This window comes from Nothoprocta perdicaria, unplaced genomic scaffold (assembly GCF_003342845.1).
Source record: "Nothoprocta perdicaria isolate Ctin4 unplaced genomic scaffold, notPer1 scaffold_209, whole genome shotgun sequence".
NCBI lineage: Eukaryota > Metazoa > Chordata > Aves > Tinamiformes > Tinamidae > Nothoprocta > Nothoprocta perdicaria.
Genome location: NW_020455305.1, coordinates 1,264,652 through 1,283,784, shown reverse-complemented (window position 1 = coordinate 1,283,784; position 19,133 = coordinate 1,264,652). Strand labels below are relative to the sequence as shown.

The window sequence follows — 19,133 nt, the reverse complement described above, 5'->3', positions numbered from 1 at the left end:
CCGCAACGCGCAAGCGCCGGCTGCGGCCGCCTCTGCCAGCCGTTAACGGCGATAACGGCCCTAACGGCCTCGCGGGGGCGCTCCTCTGCTTCGAGCACGCGGGGTTTCTACTGCCCCGAGGGAATAAAGGCACGCGAGAGAAGCCGGCAGGCGCGGCCACTTACTAAAATTGTGTTTCACATAATTTCAAGTTTTCAAAAATGTGCCTGGGTGTAAGCAAGGTGTAAGTAAGTAGAAGTAGTACACCAGTAGGAAAAAAATATTCAAGAAATATCATCTTGTTGAACAGTTTATTTAATCTAGCACTCAACAATACAATTCATAGAGTGGTTGTTTCATGCACTTAAGCATGGAAGATTATATATGTATATGTACATATATATGTATGTATGTATACATATGTGCGGAAAAGAACTGAATGTCCAAAAAGGAGACAGAAGAGACCCAAAACTATTCAAATAAAGGGAGAACCCACCAGGCACACCTCTGTGGGGTCTCTGAAGTTGCTGGAGCCCCCTTTTTATCCTAATTTCCTGGCCTTGGTGGCCCTCTCCTGTTCCCAGTTGGCCAAGGGACTCAGGAGTTACAGCCTGCCCTGCCGCCTACACCCAACTCACTGCCTCCCTCCAGGTGTTCACACCTAAGGTCACCTGAGTCCTTTGTCTCCCGCACTCCAGGCTCCTCTCACGCTCCCATCCCCACTCCTGGCTCGGCTCAGTCTCCCATCTGCCTGTGTGCCTTTGTCCTGCTCATCAGCCAAAGAAGAGGGGACGATTTCATCCCTCCTTGTAAAAATACAAACTTCCTGTGTGTGTGTGTTCTGCTCAAGCCCCAACTTCCTGTGTGTGTTTCCCGCTCACATATATATATAATGTATATGTGTGTATATATGAGTACGTGTGTGTATGTTAGATTATATATATATATATTTATTCATGAAAACATCTATTTCTTGTGGCAAACAGAGTGACATTTTTCCACAAAAGTTGTAATAATGCTTGCCATCTGAAAGTATAAAACCACTGTGAATTGCATTTTATTCTTTTAGTCAGTTACTAATGTGGACAGTTGTCAATGATTCACATCTGCTCTAAAGAGTGATCATTAAATTATTGAGCATTCATCCCATAGCACTGAATCATCTGATAACTTACAAGGTTACCTAGTCATTTCTCCCCAAATACTCCAAAAGTGTATTCATTTTTTTCCCATGTTGTTGCATTAGCAGTGTATTTTGATGCACATATATTTCAATGTTACTTTATTATGTAGAAAGCCTCACTGAAAACAGACTAGAATTTGTATATTCCTCTTGATAATTGAATCAAGAGCATGGAATATATAACAAAGATGTAAGAAGATGGGAACATTAGAGTATGACAACTGTAAAGAAAAAATGAAATAGAGGTATCATAGAATGGACAACCCAGGATATACCAATGAAACATACCAAATGGTCATCAGTGACTTCTCAACACCTCAAATTACAGGGTTCCTCCTGGGAGACTGCATCTGGATTTTGTTTTGCCTTTACAAGAGGTTTGCTCCTAATTAAGGAAGTACAGAGACTGAATGAAAAATGCAGTGGTGGAGAGTAAAAGAAACAATAACCTCTAAACCCCTTGATAGAGAGAGAGGAAAAAAAAAACCTCTCTTCTCCGGAAAGCCTGCTCTTCGTTGTGGACACTTTTGTTCAGTGAGCTCACTGAGCACTGAGCAATCAGTTATGCAGGTTTATATGTGTGCAGATTTGAGGGAGCTTGATAAGACCCCTCAGGATCAAGTCAGTTTCACACGCAATGTTCAAACACCATCAACTTGTCTCTCCTGAATATCTGAGGACGTAACACATGAGAACTGCATTTTCAAAGGAGATCTCTCAGCTTGCAGGGTCACCATACACGTCAGGTGAATAGCGATAGGCTCTGCTTGCTCTGTTTTAGAAGAGGAACTTACAGGGAGCTGTAGCAGAGGCCTCCCATCCTTAAGACTAATAGCCTCTTGTAAGACAGGAAAGCAGCCGTCACTTGCTCCTTTTCATTTGCTCGTAAGTCAGAGTAGTATTGAAAGATCTTTTACTGACTGTTCCAATGCTTGACTACTCTTTCCATACAGATTTTTTTTTCCTATTACCTAACCTGAACCTCCCCTGCTGCATTTCCTCTTGTCCTATCAGTATCTACTTTGGAAAAGAGACCAACCCCCACTTCACTGCAAACTCCTTTCACGTAGTTGCAGAGAGCAATAAGGTCTCCCCTGAGCCTCCTCTTCTCCACACTGAATAACTCCAGCTCCCTTAGCTGCTCCAGCCCCTGCACCAGCTTCATTGCCCTCCTTTGGGCATGCTCCAGCTCCTCAATGTCCTTTGTGTAGTGAGGAGCCCAAAACTGAACAAGGTATTGGAGTTGCAGCCTCACCAGCACCGAGTACAGGGGGACAATCCCTTCCCTCATCCTGCCGGCCACACTGTTCCTGATACAAGCCAGGAGGCCATTAGTCTTCTGGGCCACCGGGGCCCACATGAACATGCTGGCTCATGTTCAGCTGGCTGTTGACCAGCACCCCCAGATTCTTTTGTGCTGCCCTGCTCTGCAGGCACTCTGCCCCCAACCGGTAGCGCTGCATGGGGTGGTTGTAATCGAAGTGCAGGACCTGGCCCTTGGCCTTCTTGAACCTCACACAGTTGGCCTCAGCCCATTGATCTAGCCTGGGCAGATCTCTCTATGCAAGCCTTTCTACTCTAAAGCAGATGAACTCTTCCTCCCATCTTGGTGTCATCCACAAATTTGCTAAGAGTGCACTTTCCTTCACCCAGATCATTGATTAAAGAGGACCAGCCCCAATTCTCACCCCTGGGAAACACGGCTCATGACTGGTTGCCAGCTGGATTTTAGCACCCCATTCTCTGGGCCCAGCTATCCAGTTTCCTCACCTAGCAAGGAGTACACGTGTCTAAGCCATGAGCTGCCAGCTTCTCCAGCAAAGGCAGCGGGACACTGTGTGTGTCAAAGGCCTTGCTGAAATCTAAGTGTCCCATGTCCACATTCTTTCCCTCCTTTGCTAGGCCGGCACCTGGTCATCGCAGGAGGAGAGCAGGCTGGTCAGACAGGACCTGTCTTTCATGAACCCCTGTTGACTGGACCTGATGCCCTGGTGGTCACACACATGCTGGGTGATCTTCCTCCAGATGATCTGTTCTGAGGTCAGGCTGACAGGCCTGTAGTTCCCCAGATCCTCCATCCAACCTTCCTTGTAGATGAGCATCACACTGACAAGTTTCCAGTCCTCTGGGACTTCCCCTGTTGACCAGGACCATTGACAGAGAGCGGCTTGGGAGGCACTTCCACCAGCTCCCTTAGAACCCTGCAGTGGATCCCATCTGGCCCTACAGACTTGTGAGCATTGACTGTTCTTAATTGTGCAGGAATAAAACTCATTTTATGAGTTTATGAGCTTCTTTTTTTAAGAAGAAAAAAAAGCCGTCCCTCTCCCTAAGCGACAATGACAATACTCCTTTAACAGATTTGGCACTTTATCATCCTTTATTATGTATAACTTTCCACAGTACCATCACAGTCAACATTGAACCGAGTAAAAAAAAAAAAAAAAAACCAACAATCTTACTTCTACTTTAGGGGAGGGAGATGAGGGAAACCATGGCACATCAATACAAATATCTAATCTATATTAAACCTACCTCTGCATGACAGTATTTAATGGAAGTTGGAGGGAAGAAGTTGTACCAAACATAATTTAACATTAAGCTTTGCTCATAGGAGCAAGACTACAGGTTTATGCTGAATACAATTTTATGTTCAAATACAGAGATAAGCAGCATTATCCCAAAGCCCAATAGAATCCCAGCGTTCTGTAACAGGAAATATCCCCAGCGGCTACATCCATGATCACTAGCATCATTGTGGAGCATTTCAGGCACCTAAGCAAACAAGAAAGTGTTAAATGACTTCAGAATACATGGTTATTCAGAACCACCCTTTTCAACCACTAGGCATGCTAAGTCTGTTAGAAATCCCTGTTGGCTCCATTAATCCCACACTGCTGGAATAAGGAAAGAGCCAACACAAGAAAGAGCATCATAGTTCACTTTCCTATGAGCTGTTTAGAGACTGCAAGAGGTTGTAACAGTCTAAAAACTTTTCATAATTAGGCCGATGCCTTAAGTATGTCAGAAGCAAATTTTTACTGTACCCTCTGCTCTTAACTGCCTCTAAATAGAGAGGCAGAAACAAGCTCTGTTCTAATGGCAAATGTAAATAAATATTAAGATATGAAATTACTTTTAACTAGACAAAGTTAATAATCCTCATTTCCTTCAAATTAAGAAAAGTAGTTTATTGATGGAAGGTAGGGTTTTTTTAATGGTCAAAAATAACTGGTATTAATATTTGGTTTACATTATGTAAAATTTAAGAAGGTCAAGCCACTTACCATATCCACAAGCGCCACGTACATGAACAGGCCAGCAGTAAGGGCAAATATCCACATTGAAACATTGTCTGCATAGTGCCCAATGAGAATCCCAGTGGCCATTCCAAGATAGGCCAGCATAGCTGACAGGGCGTTATAAAGCACGGCTTGTTTGACAGTCATACCAGCCTTTAGAAGCACAGCAAAATCTCCTACAGGAGAAACAGCACAAAATTCACATCCAAATGCAACTACTGCAGAATCTGTGATTTCTTTTTAGCACTTATATCATCACTAGGCCACTTTTATGCTGTCACTGTCTATGTGTTTTCCTTCACAAAATTAGTAGACACAAAAAAATAGAATAACAAATAAGCACTTAAGTTTTAGTATTTCCAGGAAAAAAAAGCTTTTAGTCTATTCTCTATTTAAACCAATGCTACAAAATATTGCAGTACTTGATATGTATCAGCATTCCACGACAGTTTAAAAATAACAACAAAAACAAACCCAATTCATACAGCAATAGTGTCAAAATGGTTCTACTTGTTATCCTCTACCAGTTTGTCATACTTTCAGACACGTCTAAATTTTCAATTTCTTTACTCATTTCTGTAAATGACTTCTAACGTTTTAATTTTGTTTGAAAGAACAGGTAACCAGCAGAACCAGTTTTCCCCTTATTCCAAGTATGTGTGCTTCATAACAATATTATATAGCCAAACAACCAACCCACACTAAAACAATACAACCTTTTTTAAATGCATTTTGAAAATAAATTTGATTCTATACAAAATGAACACTTTTCTCCAGTTAAGTGAACAAAAGTCTCAAAGCAAGAGGCAGAGACATTTGTTACAACTTTCCACCTTAAGATGTTACAATTAAGCTGAGCTCGTACAATACCAATACTAAATAATTTTCTTGCAGATAATTAAGTTTCTTGCAGATAAATGCGAGAAACAATGAACCGTAAAGAGAGTACAGCTGAGATGTGTAGATTTCTGAATTAAATATTCATTAAAACAGGTCAGACTCAACAGTCCTTCAACTTGAAGTTCTTTCACCAATAATTCAAACATGTAAGAGACCTTCCATACCAATCTTACTATGCCACAAAACAAAACATTTGCAGAACACAGTTCTCCAAAGCAAACATGTAAGTACCTAGACAGCTGTAGCACACTGAAATATTATTCTTACCTAGCTCATGAGGTAATTCATGGCAAAATACAGCCACAGAAGTACTTAAACCACTAGATAACCCTTCAGTAAATGCTGCTCCTAAAGAAAACAAACACACATATATTACTACATGTATATTAGATGCATAAAAGTTGTTGCATATGCTCAGATTCACTCGAGTTGATCTTATGCTTGTGAAATCATTTTAGAAAGACACTAGTTTTTGAAAGATACTGGAAAGAGTGCAGTGAACTCCTCGACTCAGTGAAAGCAGGGTCGGTCAATTTGACTGTAAGAGAGGCTACATGGTGGTGTGAGACCAGCAGTGAAAGATTTATGAATTCTAAACAACCTGCACATATGATCTGATTTTGCTATCTATTTAAAAGAGGAAAATAAAAAACACCTTGAACTAGACCCACGGTGCTCACCTTCCTCCTTTTCTCCCCTCTTACTCCTATTTTTCCTTTCTGGAAGGACAGCTGAGGACAAAACAGCACACCGCACGGCCAGCGAACCACCACTCACAGCACCAGCGGTTCTCACGTATGGGAAGACCCCCAGAAGGACACAGCAGAATTGCACTCGGCTTCTCCTCTACCTGGTACCCGGAGCGTGGAGCAAACAGGGCACAGCCCATAGGATGTGCAAACAGGCGGGAGGCCACTCAGCAGCAGGTGGCACACAGGGCGCCCAGAAATACTGCTCACGGAGAAAGAGCCACAGGGGTGATAAAACCACAGGGGACACTCCTCTCTCTGCTGCAGCCCTCCAGCGACTGCTGCCCACACAGTTACAGCAGCTTTACCTCTCGGGTATGTGCTGCTGCACCCAGAGGAGGACAATCAAGAAGAAACAAGCAGATATCTTTGTATCGGGGAGCATGAACAGGACATTGAGAGGGTTTTCAGAGAGTCTGCAGAGGCATTAGCTTGAGATCCACTAGGGCGAGAAGCTGGGGCTAAAGGGATGCCAATGGCAGGAAGCTGACACGAACTCTCACATTTATGTCACTATTTTCAGATTTTGGCTAACAACAGAAATCCCCAGGAATCTCCATCTCCATTTGTAGCAATTAATCAAGAGAACAAGGTCACAACTCTGGCAGCAACAGAGGAAAGACGAGGGCTGTCCAGCCCCTAATCTTCATCCAGCATTCCTGATAATCAGATGATTAGGACCAGCACTAAAAAAAAAGCAAAAACAAAAAAACCCCAAAGAACTAACACAAAAATGGAGCACACAAGAAACAGAAACAGAAGAAAAGGAATAAAGGAAAATGTAATCACTTGGGCAAAAAATAGGAAGGCCAAAACCCAGTTAAAGCTAGGACTAGCAAAAGACATCAATGTCAACATTATCCAACCGAGTTAAGCAGGACTTCTGACACAGTAGCCTTATATGGAAGTGAAATGTTGGAATGTCACCAAACCTGCAGATGACATTAAGCTGGGGGCTGGGAGGCAGGAAGGGGAGCAGAGGCCAAATCAACTCATCAAGCAGTAGAGCTTTAGACCGCACAGACCTTGGGAAATGTGAAAAACAAACCAGAGAAGTGCAAAATTCTGCATGCAGGGCAGAAGAGTCTCACACATGAGTAAACATTGAGAAGCGACTGTCTGAAGAACAACCTTGCTGCAAAAGACCTGAGGGTTAGGACAAAGTGAACGTGAGCCAACAGCGTGCCCTCATCACGGGGCAAACCACACAAGTGACCAATTGTAGGACAAGCAGGGCTAGCACGCTGAGAGAAGTTCAGATCCCCCTCTGCAAAGCACTGCTGAGGCCCTTCCTGGGATACCCTGTCCATTTTGCCTCCCTTTCTCTTCCTCTGCTCCAATTCAAGATGGATGGGAATACAAGAATGTCCTCCAGAGGGGTCACAACAATGTCAGAGCCTGGAGCACAGGCCTGAAAAGGGTACCAGGCTTCTCTTTCTTAGAGGCTTATCTAGCAGCAACCCATGACTACCTGGACAGGCACTACAGGAACAAGGGAGCTTCACTCTACAGAGCCGTGACAGACGACATAAAGGGAACGGCTGCAGGTCACCACTCGGGAGGTTCGGCAGAAAGCAGCAGCTTCCCTGTCGTGATGGTGGCACGTCACTAGAGGACCTCAGCCAGGGGCTGTGGGATCTCCATCCTTGGGGGATAGACGTTTTCCAGGTTTGGCTGGGCAAAGCCCTGACTGACCCAACCTAGTGCTCGCCCAGAGCCATGTTTCAAGCAGCAGGCTGCACTACATGGCCTCCTGTGGACCTCCACTCCTATTTATGAAGCCCGATAGACAGCAGTGTAGAGTGCAAGACTACAGCTATTTTGTCTAAGGTCTTTAGCAGCAGTGGTTTGCACTGCATTCTACAACACTCAGTCTACACAGTACTTTACAGATACTGCTACCGACAGTTTCACTCAGGTGAGGAAGAGACGGAATGGCTACAGTTACTTCCTACAAAAGAATTCATCAGTATTCAAATCTGGGCTTCAAATCCCAAGGAAACCAGATGAGGAAAGGAAAGCAGAAGGGTCTACTTTCACCCATGCCTGCATCCTCAACAACCCACAAGCTCCTCAATATTAATATCTCTATACAATGTCTTCTGAGTCTTAGCATCTCCTTAAAGAAGAATTAAAAATAAAACGATCAGCTTAATCACATAAATCTAGTTTTGTGACCACCAAGGCAAGGTAAACAAAACTTGGCTAGTTTGCAAAGAACCTCGGTGGCTAATGTTGTCATCAAAGCACAAACTTAAGATTTTTTTTTTAAATTTACTAATGAACAGATGCTTTATGTTAAAGATAACACTCAAATTGAAGGCCACAATACTACAGCTGATATGACATATAGGCAGAATGACTACAGCATTCTGTATTTTAGTTATTTAGTTGAAGATAAAAAAAAAGTTCAAAAAAGTACAGTGATATGAACTGAAGACCCCTTCACACAAGTTACTCAGATTCAAGTGTTCCAGGCTTTAACAAAACGAAAAAGAATCTTCTTCCTTCATCTTTTACATTTACATGAGACTCAAGAGGAAAAAAAAGAAATAACTGATGAAAGTAAGGAATAACAATCACATGAAGTGAAAACTTCCAAGTGAAGGATTATTCTGGATATGCTCATCTTAAGTCTAAAATATTTTTACTGTCATTTAAATACAAGAAAATGCTACAGTAAACAGTACTGGCCTTTTTACAACATCACTCGATTTTTGCTTTGCCTTGTATCTTTAAACGCACCCAGAAGAGAAAGGAAATCCACCTATTTATAGTGTGAACAAGCTACAGAGCAGGACTTGCACAAACAGTCCTGCTCTGCGTTGTTCAATACACTATTAGCCTCATGATTAGTAACTATCAAATCATAAGCCCTTCCCACACCTCCCTAATGCTAGGAGATAATTCATACTCCATACCATTTGTATGCAAAGCCTTGTTCTTCCACCATAATGTCACTACTAATCTATTAGGAAACTTACATTCTATGCTTTAATTTTCATCATAAAAAGATTAGAGAGTCTTTCACATCATATTATGAATTGCCTGAATCTGAACAATGGCACGTTCTACAGTGAGAAATACTGACTTACTATTAGGTTTTCTCCTTAGAAAAGGATGAGCTCATTTATACAAAACAATACTGACCCCAGGATGCTATACTAACTAACGTGAATCTAACACCTGCAAAACCAGAAATGAGTCTTTAAGCACCGAAGTCAATATCATGAAAGGCTAGCATAAGAATTAAGGAGCACTGAACTTCTAGAACTTATTTTTGTATCTAGAATACCAATTGACCAGCATTCTGGGAAAATGAGGGAGATACCAAACCTCAACTCAAAGCCGCACATCTGGAACAGTTTTGACTCCCCACCAAAAAAACCAACAAAAAGAACATCACTGAAACTTTCTCAAAAAAACTGAAGAGCTACAACATGCCCAGGGAAAGCAGGGAAATGAGCAGAGTAGGAACAAAAAGACAACAGCATTTTGTTTACAGGTATCTTGTTTAAACAGCAAAAACTGTTTAAATCCCATAATTAAGGTCAGAGCTGTGTCATTAAACTGGACTGAGTATAACAAGACTGTAAATGAGAAAAATATTTTTGAAATACTTTCACTATAGGAGGTTCCAAAACTCCTGCGACTGCTCAGCACACTGAGCACATTTGAAGGGGGCTATTTCAGCTACCCCCCTTTCAATTCACACGGAGACCCTGACTCCAAAAGCCTGAACGAACACCACATTTAGCACATTTAAGTTACACTGCAGGGCTCACCAATCGCGAGGCCGTCACTGAAGTTGTGCAGCCCGTCTCCCATGATCACCATCCAGGCCAGAGTCGCTATCCCGGCGTCCTGCAGTTCCTGCCGCGAGTAGCGCTGGCTGTGACTATGGGGATGGTGGTTCTGGTGATGGTGATGGTGCAGAATGTGATGGTAGTCGTGGTGGTGATGGCTGAGATGATCCGTTTGCCCTAACGTGTCATGCAAGTGAGAGTGACATTTGTTCCTGCAGCCCCTGGACACGTATTCGTTGTCGACCTCCTCTTGATGGGAATGAGCTATCATAACCTCCTCCTCCTCTTGTACTGCTGGCTGCTGAGAAATGAAGGGCGATGGATCTTGTGAATCTGTCCCTAGGTAGCCCTCAGGCCCTGTTACAGAAACCCAAAGCACAACATTACACATTTTTAAAGTCTCCTAGGAAGCAATGATATAATAAAGAAGTTCAGCAAATGATAAAACAGAGAAAAAAATAATAAGAGTTCAGACTGCAGCCACAATTTCTTGTTCCAACAATTTTTCAACAGTTCTCGTAACTTATTTTTCTTATCTCAAGTTTCAGAGGTTATTTGCTTTACTGCAGAACACTAAAAACTTTTAGTCTCTCCATCTACCAGGAATGCATTCCCCTGCATCTTAGCCATGAAATTTAAAAAGAACTTTTCAGATAAGACCAGCTACACAGTAGGTACAATAATATAGGCCTCTCTGTCATTTTTACAAGAGAAAATTACTTAATTGCTTCAGAAAAACAAAGCCTGAAGAGTATCTGCTATGTATTTATCTTAAGGATGACAAATAAAATGCAAGACAGTATGATTATCTTATAGATACAATTTTGGCAACTTTCTTGAATATCACATGGAAATACTTGGTTAAATGTTGTCAAGCTTAATCACCCGAAAAATACTCAAATATAAAACTACCAATACAGACCTCAAAATGTCCTCATATAAACCTTAATGGCTATTAGCTGACTTGATAACACTCCTAAAACTTCTTAATTTTTTTCACCTGCAGTTGAGGGAACAAATACATCTTTCCTTTTTTGCATTACTGACAGTTCATTATCTACTTAGAGGTATTCCAAAGAAGTGAAAGTGTCTTTAACATCTCCATCAAAATCAAGTAGGCTCCCGGCAAAATAACATTTTTATCAGTAGAAATAACAAGTGGGAACCTTAACAACTGACTTTCAGTTAAAGCTCATGTAAAATTTCTAGTCAAAATGCATTATCACACGATAGCATGCGCAATACTGGATCAACCTCTAAAATTTTAAGTCTTTCTAAGTCCCAAGTCAGCATCAGACATTAATGACTCCATTAATCAGTACTAGGACTCTATTTTCTACTTAAGTTGATAAATTCTTGCATGTACAAAAGGGCATTTCATCTTCTACAGCTCTAGGCAAAACAAGACAATTCTGATGTTAGAAACAATACTACTTAGTTACAGATGGAAAATGCTGCTGTTTTATAAATGTTCTGAGGATTTAAGCAAGGATACCAAGCTACATAGGAAAACTGAAGAAAAATACCGTCTCTCAAATTTGATATTGATGTTGTTCTACTGAAGTAAGTAAACTGAATCCATTTCTACTTTCCCCTAAACTGAAGCCTGAAATTATAATACAGCACATTATATTGTAATCCTAATTGCCAAGAATTTCAACTCAGTACAAATCTAGCAGACACAAGAGAGAAAAAAAATCTACTAGAAAAGTAAGAGAGGCAAACAGCTACATGAATAATTTAGCATCAACCTCAGGATTTAAGACTGCAAAGCATGGAGATGGTGGAAGTCTGTTTTTCTATACTGCCATCTTACTGATTTCCAATAAGCCTGTGTACGAACTGTGTTAACACACACACAGGTCACCATTTCTCTTAACAAATTAAACAAATACAACACATCACGTCTGCTCAAAGATCACAGTTTTGCACAAGCCTTTCTGTAACAGTATGCCAGTTTTAAATATCACTCACAGAATCACAGAATATGAACAGAATCATACCATAGAATCATATCACAGAATATGATGCGTTTTGAGCACAATTCATGCCTTAAAGTTTCTGGACAAAAGATTAACTTTTGGGGATGATGCTGCAGGTGAGTACTCAATGTTTATAAGTACTGAAACCTAGGAATCTTTCATTCCAGGTATTTCAGTACACAAGCAAGCAACACTGAAAGCAAGCTACAAAGTAATAAAAACTCTCTCAGCGTTTTCCTGCACACTAGAATCAGATTACTTGAGTTACAGGAGCAGGCAAATATCTAACAAGGTACACTTTTGCTCCTAGTTTGATGTTGAAGAAACCTGATCAAGTATCAATTAACTTCTGGAATTTAGGTAATCACCCTTACAACTTAAATACTCAAAACAACCAACCCTGGATTTCTAAGGCATGCATTTCTGTTCCTTAGATTTCTATACAAGCTGTCTAACAGCCTAACAAAAGCACTGTAGACAGAACTATGGGTAGCTACGTTTCCGAAGTCATAGCCAGAAGAGCATCTTAACACGGCTTTAACTTCCACTATCCAATCCAGCATTCAAAAGCTTGAGGTTTCCAAACTGAATACACTACTCCCAAACCATCAGTCATAACATAAAAATAAAATAAACCTGTGTGCACACACAGGAAGAATTCAGTTAGGAAGTGATCCAACCTGCACTAAGGAAAATACCTATAAGTTGCCTGTGGTCATGTACAGCATTTTAGCTGTACCGTTGTGCAATAACAACCATACCATAATACTACTGGGACTTACGATCATCTGTATCTAACATCTCTTCATTCGCTGAAAACTTCTTACTTTCTCCATCATCTTCATTTCTTTTCTTATTCCAAAAGAAAATATTATAGTTACGAATGTTACTTATTTTCAGGAGATACACGATCAACATGATATTTACAACAACGATATTTACAACAACAAGCCTGCACAGAAAGAGGGTAACATGGAAGCCATATAGTGGATGCAGAAGAGAAACATTAGAAACTCAGTGATTCACAGTAAAAAAGACTTAAGTTCCTTAGGCTCCAAAGTGGGGGAAAAAAAAAAAACCACTCCAAGCCTAAGTACAATCTAGTTCTCTGTGACAGCAGAAGTTCATCTGAGAAGTGACATGCACCGAGTACTGAGCAAAGGCAATTCCACTAGTGTTTTGGGGTTTAAGTGTTGTAATATCAGTGTAACAGTTTTTACAATCCTTTTATGGAAAGCTGAGTAAAATCTGTAAAGACTGCAATCGTATCTGACTAATGTCTACATCACAAAAAAAATCATAATCAGTGACTCAGTACCTAGAAAGGCATAATGAGTCAAACAGGAAACCTGTTTCAATAGCCAGGAGACAAGGAAAACAAAAATACTTCTTTTACTTGGAATCCTTCAATATCTCTTGATGAATAAGTTTAACCAGAGGTAAACTGAACTAGGAAAACAATCTTGCCATTCACAGTTAACCTCGCTGGCTTCAGTACAAACCACTGCTGTGTGATACAACCTGCTGTTGCCAAAGAGGAACTTACAAGGCACCTGCCTTAGTGACAGATTTAAAAATAAACAGCAGAAACAGATCATCACAGTCTCTGTGGCAGCCTCTAGCTGCTTCTGAGCTTTCTAAACAAACATTGGTTTCCTACCTTTCTTGAAGAAGAGTTTAACAAATTTCTGACTTTTACTGAATCAAGCAGCATCTACATCCTTGCTATCCTCGTCTTTACAGAGATTAGCAACATGTACAGCCCACTAAAATCAGGCTATCCTCTACCTTCCACATAAGGCAATACCATAGCAATCTGAAAGCTGGTCTTTTCTAGGGGGTGGGAAAAGGAAATACTAGAAAGGAGGGACCTGGAGGAAGACACTATTTCCAAATGGAGTGCTGTCTAAAAGTCACTAGCTTTTATAGTGTAGTCACGTAGTTTTTGCGGTGAGCAAGAAGTTACTGCCACACTCAACCACTCTGCCCAAGTGCTCCCTTGACAAAAGTGTGATAACTATATAAGGTCTCTTATTTCATCCAATATAAGTTCAGAAAAAAATATCTCCTCGAAAGACCAGGAAGAAGTCAGTAATAGGCAGTAATTTCTTAGATCACTGTAACTGTTATAACAACGGGTGTAAATGAAGGTTTGCTTATTAAACTATTCCCTGTGATGTCAAGTCTCTAAAATGGTCTGCTTAAAGAAATGTATTCTTACTTTATTTTTCCTTAAAAAGAGAGAAAGAAAAGCTTTTTCTCATCTAGTTTGAAAGTATAAAAAAGTATAAAAGTGGTTTATATATAACTATAACACTAATCAAGTCAGGAAAAACAGCTATTAAATACAATCAATAGTCATTTTATGTATATTTATATACACACATAGACACACAACGTTCTAGTTTTGGGGACTGTATTGAAAAATATCATGCAATACAATAAACTTTCAAAACATAGTTTCTCTACCTTTTTCTTCTTGTCTTTAAACTGCTTTATTAAAGTTATCAAATGCTCCACTAGAAACATGAAATACAAGCCTCCAAGTGCTGTAAGCCCCTTCCATGTAGAATCCAGATAAGCACTCTCTTCTGTACTTTGAAAAACAAGATGTTTGAAGAGAGAGCCTTTGTTTTGCTCAAGTAGAGGTTTTTCATGATGATGGTGATGGTTTCCATGAGACTAAGGGGAGAACCAAAAGGGGAAGTCATTATATTCAGAAGAACTGATTAATATAACAAGCAAGTAACAAAAATATATACATTAAACAAACACAGAAAGTATTCCTCCTATTTTTCCTCTCAAGTCCAGACAGCAGGGCAGCTTGCGTGCATGAACACATACACACATATGCTTAGATTTTATGCGACTTCTCAGGATAAGTTCAAAATTAATTGAAAGGAAAAGGAAGAATCCTATAAAATACAGACAGGGTTCTGAACCCAGCAAAGGATCTGTAGCCCTTTCCAATGAACCTCAGCCAAAATCCAGGGCAAGTTAACTTTTTTCACTAGGGGAATATAAAATGAATAATAGAAGAATATCCAAATAGTGAGAAAATTTTCTATGTAATAATCTACTTGACAAGGTTGAGATGTGACTCACTGAAGAGATGTGAAAGGTATTTTAAAAAAATCAATAAAAACTACAGTCAGATATCAAATTTTCTAATTTAAGATATTTAATGAAATACTTACATGTGGAAGGAGATGTAAGAAAGCATCTCCACTTAAAGTTCCAACAGCCAATGCCACAAGAAAACTTAAGAGAAACTTGAAAAATACTCGATTCATCAGAGGCACCAATATAACACCCAGTAAAGAAAGAAAACTGATGACAGAGATGGATATAAAGCCACCAATCCAAGCTGGAACAAGAGATTAAGAAGACTTATATGAGATTTTGGTTGCTTAACATTCCTATATCAAATAATACTTAACATCTAAGGCTAAAAAAATCCCAGAATGGTTGAGGTTGAAAGAGACCTCTAGAGATCATCTCGTCCAACCCTCTGCTCCAGCAGGGACACCCAGAGCACGGGGCACAGGGTGGCATCCAGGCAGGTTCTGAAGACCTCCAGAGCAGGAGACTCCACAACCTGGGCAGCCTGTGCCAGGGCTCTGTCACCCTCACAGTAAAGTTCTTCCTCACCTGGAGATGGAACTTCCTGTGAGATGGAACTTCCTGTGTTTCAATTTGTACCCACTGCACCTTGTCCTGTCACTGGCCGCCACCAAGAGTTTGGCCCCTTCCTCCCTACATTCTCCCCTGAGGTATTTATCCATATTGACGAGATCCCCTTTCAATCCTCTCTTCCTCTCTCTAGACATAGAGAAGCACCAAAAATATTTCAATAACGTATGTTTCTACAACTTTATAACTAAAGGGGGTTCCACTAGGCATTTATGCTATATTAAACAAACAAACAACAACAACACTTACCTATTTGCAAAGAGTAACCTTTTGGAGGAGTTTCAGCTTTTTCACTAGTTGCATGGACTATGCAGTACTTGCCATCGATTTGATTAATAATCGCTGGACAGAGATAACTGAATTCCGTAGCAGTCAGCCACGCCTGCGTGCCTATGCCATGGGACTGCATCAGCTTCGATGCATTGGAGCACTGTGGAAAGAGACACTCAAAAGATTAATCAGAAGAAAAACACTACAATTTCTTAAAAGGACTGCACATCTCACGTTAACTGTCAGTGCAGTGATTCCACATGAAAGTACCTGAACAGTAACCAAAAACAGCTAAAACCAGACAGTTATCAGCACAAGGAGTCAGCTGCTCTGCCATGAGATTATAGGCTGCTTAACACTTTTGCCTTTCACTTAGAGAGACCATATAAAGAGGGAACAACAAGGTTAAAGACCTTTCAACAGAAGTCATTACTATGGGAAGTCTCAAACAAAACTGAGTTTCGTGTTCTAAGTGCACTTTCTCCAGAAAAATACATCCTATTGCATCAGCTACAGTCTTTGGGGGTTTAGAATTAAGTATTTTGGCGCCCACAGAAGTACTTAAGCTTCAACTGTGCAGAATATAATGTGCAAAAATCAAGAAAGTAAAAATGAGTGCTGTTAAAGCACGGCTTTGCAGCCACCCTTACTACTACTACTTTATGGCTGGTCCTTCTACATAAACTCAAAGAAGTTGTTTTAAGCTACACCCCACGTTTTACCTAAAGTCTTTATTTTTTAATACAAAATGTTGGATACAGCATAGATATCCCTCCAGAGAATAATACGTCAATAGAGAAAGAAAGCATTTCAAATTAAAGCTAATTCCTTTTCAAGAGTTTTCCAAGTTTGCTATATTTTATTTATCTTTTCCCCCCATGGGCTAACCTAATTTTGCTTTTATTTTACAGTCAGGGGACAATTTGAGCAAACCAGCAGCATCTGCATCTGTTTGTTCCCTCCTGTTCTAACCACCCCTCTCTATGACACTGTAGCACAGGCTGAAGAGCTGTAAGATGAGCTGAACACCTACCTTAAAATAATCCCCAGAATGAAGAAGTAGACAGAGAAGTGGGGAAGAACGGAAAGAAACTGCCTTTTTCCCTATGATGCTATGCTATCTAACATAAAGATATCTAATTCTTCTCAAGCAGCAGCTTTGGCCAGAAGAATGACAGTATTTTAAGATCTGTGCAACTACTTGTTTCCCTCCTCTGCTCCCTCCTCCAAAAAAAGTAGTTCTTGGAAAAGATGTTCTACTTTGAGGCAAAATGCAAGTTGAACCAATAGAATTTATTATTCTAGTCACTACATAATACTAACAAAATTTGCATGTAATTTATCTACAGAGGAAGCACAAAGTTAATACAGTTAGTCTAAAATTCTAATGGCACTTGCTTATTTCCAAGCCAGGGGTACACACTACTAGATCAGCTTCTTATTTCCTCCCACTTTGCAGAAAACCACAAGATCTAAAGGTAAGATCAAGAGCTACCTACTTACGTATCTTCTTGGACACACTTGCACAGCAAGGTAATAAAACTGTTCTCCAAAATAAAGAATTTCCAAGTACCTTAGCTTCCTTTGTTGCTTTTACATAAGGAGAACACAGAACTTTCTCTACAAAGTATTGCAGACTTTTTACACACGTGCCTAAGAAGACATTATTTTAAAACTTAAACTTTATAGTCTCCATTGTTAATACAGTATTTTTTTTAAAGGAAAAAATAAAAAATGTTATATGAACAAGACCGAATATTTTCCTCTACTTGGGCTCATGAATACAACACTCATTCAGAGCAAAGAGTGAAGATTCAGGAGCAGTTACGCGTGTTTTGCTGCGAGTACTGACTCTTGCACTACACAGCTCATACATGCTTAAACAGGCAGCTGGAACCCATAAGCTGTAACAAATTTCCTAGCGGACATTGATTCTCAAAAACGCAGGAAAGTCAGTCTCACCTCCTGGGTGTTTTGGATTTTAAACTTGGAATACAGGTGTCTTCCTCTTTCTGACTCCTTCATGAAAAGAAGGGACTCGTTTGCTCTTCCGTGAGCCAGCCCACTGGTATTACTGCTCTCTGTGGCATTAGTGTTAGCCAGACCGAAGCGGGCAACCGACTTCGCTCCTCCAGTTCCCAAATTCTGTAGTTCATAACTGCCATCCGTGGGAGCGGTACTGACAGATGTGGGTATTTCACCGACCGTGTTCTTGCTGTGCAACGAGTTTTGCTCGTGCTCTACGTGTTCTACTTTGTGCAGTTCCTGTAGGTGACTGGTCACGGGAACCCTGTGCGCATCATGGTCGTGGTTTGGGCAAACAGTCCTCTCCGAGTTTTTACTGGATGCAACGTGGTTATGATGAAGGTGATGATCATGGTCATGGTCTACTTTAATCCTTTTCATTTTGTCTATGCCTATGTTCTGAAGCAGTTTTCTAAAGCCTTCAATCGTCAGAGTGTTGTTTTCTCCATAACGACGGAAAAGTTCTTGAAGGTGAAGCCTCTGTATCAGCCCTGCCAGGTCAGCATTGACGCTAGATGCCTTTTCTAGGAGGTTTTTCTCCGCTGTCTGCACAACAGTGGCTGTCTCCACTCTGTGGTGGTAACTTTCACACAGCAGTATGGAAAACGAGAACAGGCACGTGACTGGTAACGCCGTCTCCATTGCAGCTCCCCGCTAGAAATGAAGAAAATTCTGATTAATAATAATAATAAAAAAGCCTCGCGTAAGACCTTGTACCCTTGTCGTCTACAGGGTAGCCGATGAGCTGCTGAAGGATCACAGCAAGAAGAGCAGCTTGCATTTCCAAGGCGTGCGACACCGCTCCGGGGCGCCCCACGAAGCCCCTTCCGCAGGGAGGCCGCTGCCCCGGGCCCAGCTTGGCCTACGCCAGCTTTGCTCTTCAAACACAGCCTCTGCCCGGCCCCAGCACGCTCGGAGGCCTAACAGTTTGCTTCGGGTTGTCCTGTGCTTACAAAAAATAAATACCTAAAAAATAAATACCCCGGCAGTACAGCCCTTCAGGCACCTCTGAGCAGGGAACGGGCGCTCCAGGTGACGCGCTCTGCTTGGGAGTCAATCCCCGCGCCTTCCGCCGCCCGTCCCCGCTCCCATCCCGCCCGCGGGGAGGCACCTGCGGCCGTTGCCGCCGTTAACGGCCGCGCGGGAGACGCGCGGGGAGGGGCGGCCCTTCCCGCGCGCGGCCCCCGCCGCCCTCGCTCCCTGCGCGGCGCCCTCCCCTCGGGCGCCAGCCCCGGGGCCCGGCC

At 41.4% G+C, this 19,133-nt stretch overlaps 2 protein-coding genes across 2 annotated transcripts in view; both read right to left on the bottom strand.

Annotated features, from left to right (window-relative positions):
• FAM206A (family with sequence similarity 206 member A) overlaps positions 1–2,528 on the bottom strand; it is a 5,671-nt gene extending 3,143 nt beyond the window's left edge. The window contains exon 1 of the mRNA XM_026038384.1: positions 2,202–2,528. Coding sequence (XP_025894169.1) covers positions 2,202–2,528 — 327 coding nt within the window. The remainder of the gene's footprint in view (positions 1–2,201) is intronic.
• Positions 2,529–3,523: 995 nt separating this feature from the next.
• SLC39A6 (solute carrier family 39 member 6) lies at positions 3,524–18,539 on the bottom strand. Its single transcript, XM_026038365.1, has 9 exons — positions 17,827–18,539; positions 15,844–16,024; positions 15,099–15,268; positions 14,371–14,583; positions 12,684–12,753; positions 9,899–10,276; positions 5,632–5,712; positions 4,450–4,640; positions 3,524–3,937 (listed from the first exon to the last, which is right to left on the bottom strand). Exons 1-9 carry the CDS (start codon positions 18,529–18,531, stop codon positions 3,785–3,787), a joined length of 2,142 nt encoding a protein of 713 aa, XP_025894150.1. The 5' UTR covers positions 18,532–18,539; the 3' UTR covers positions 3,524–3,784.
• Between the last annotated feature and the right edge of the window lie 594 nt (positions 18,540–19,133).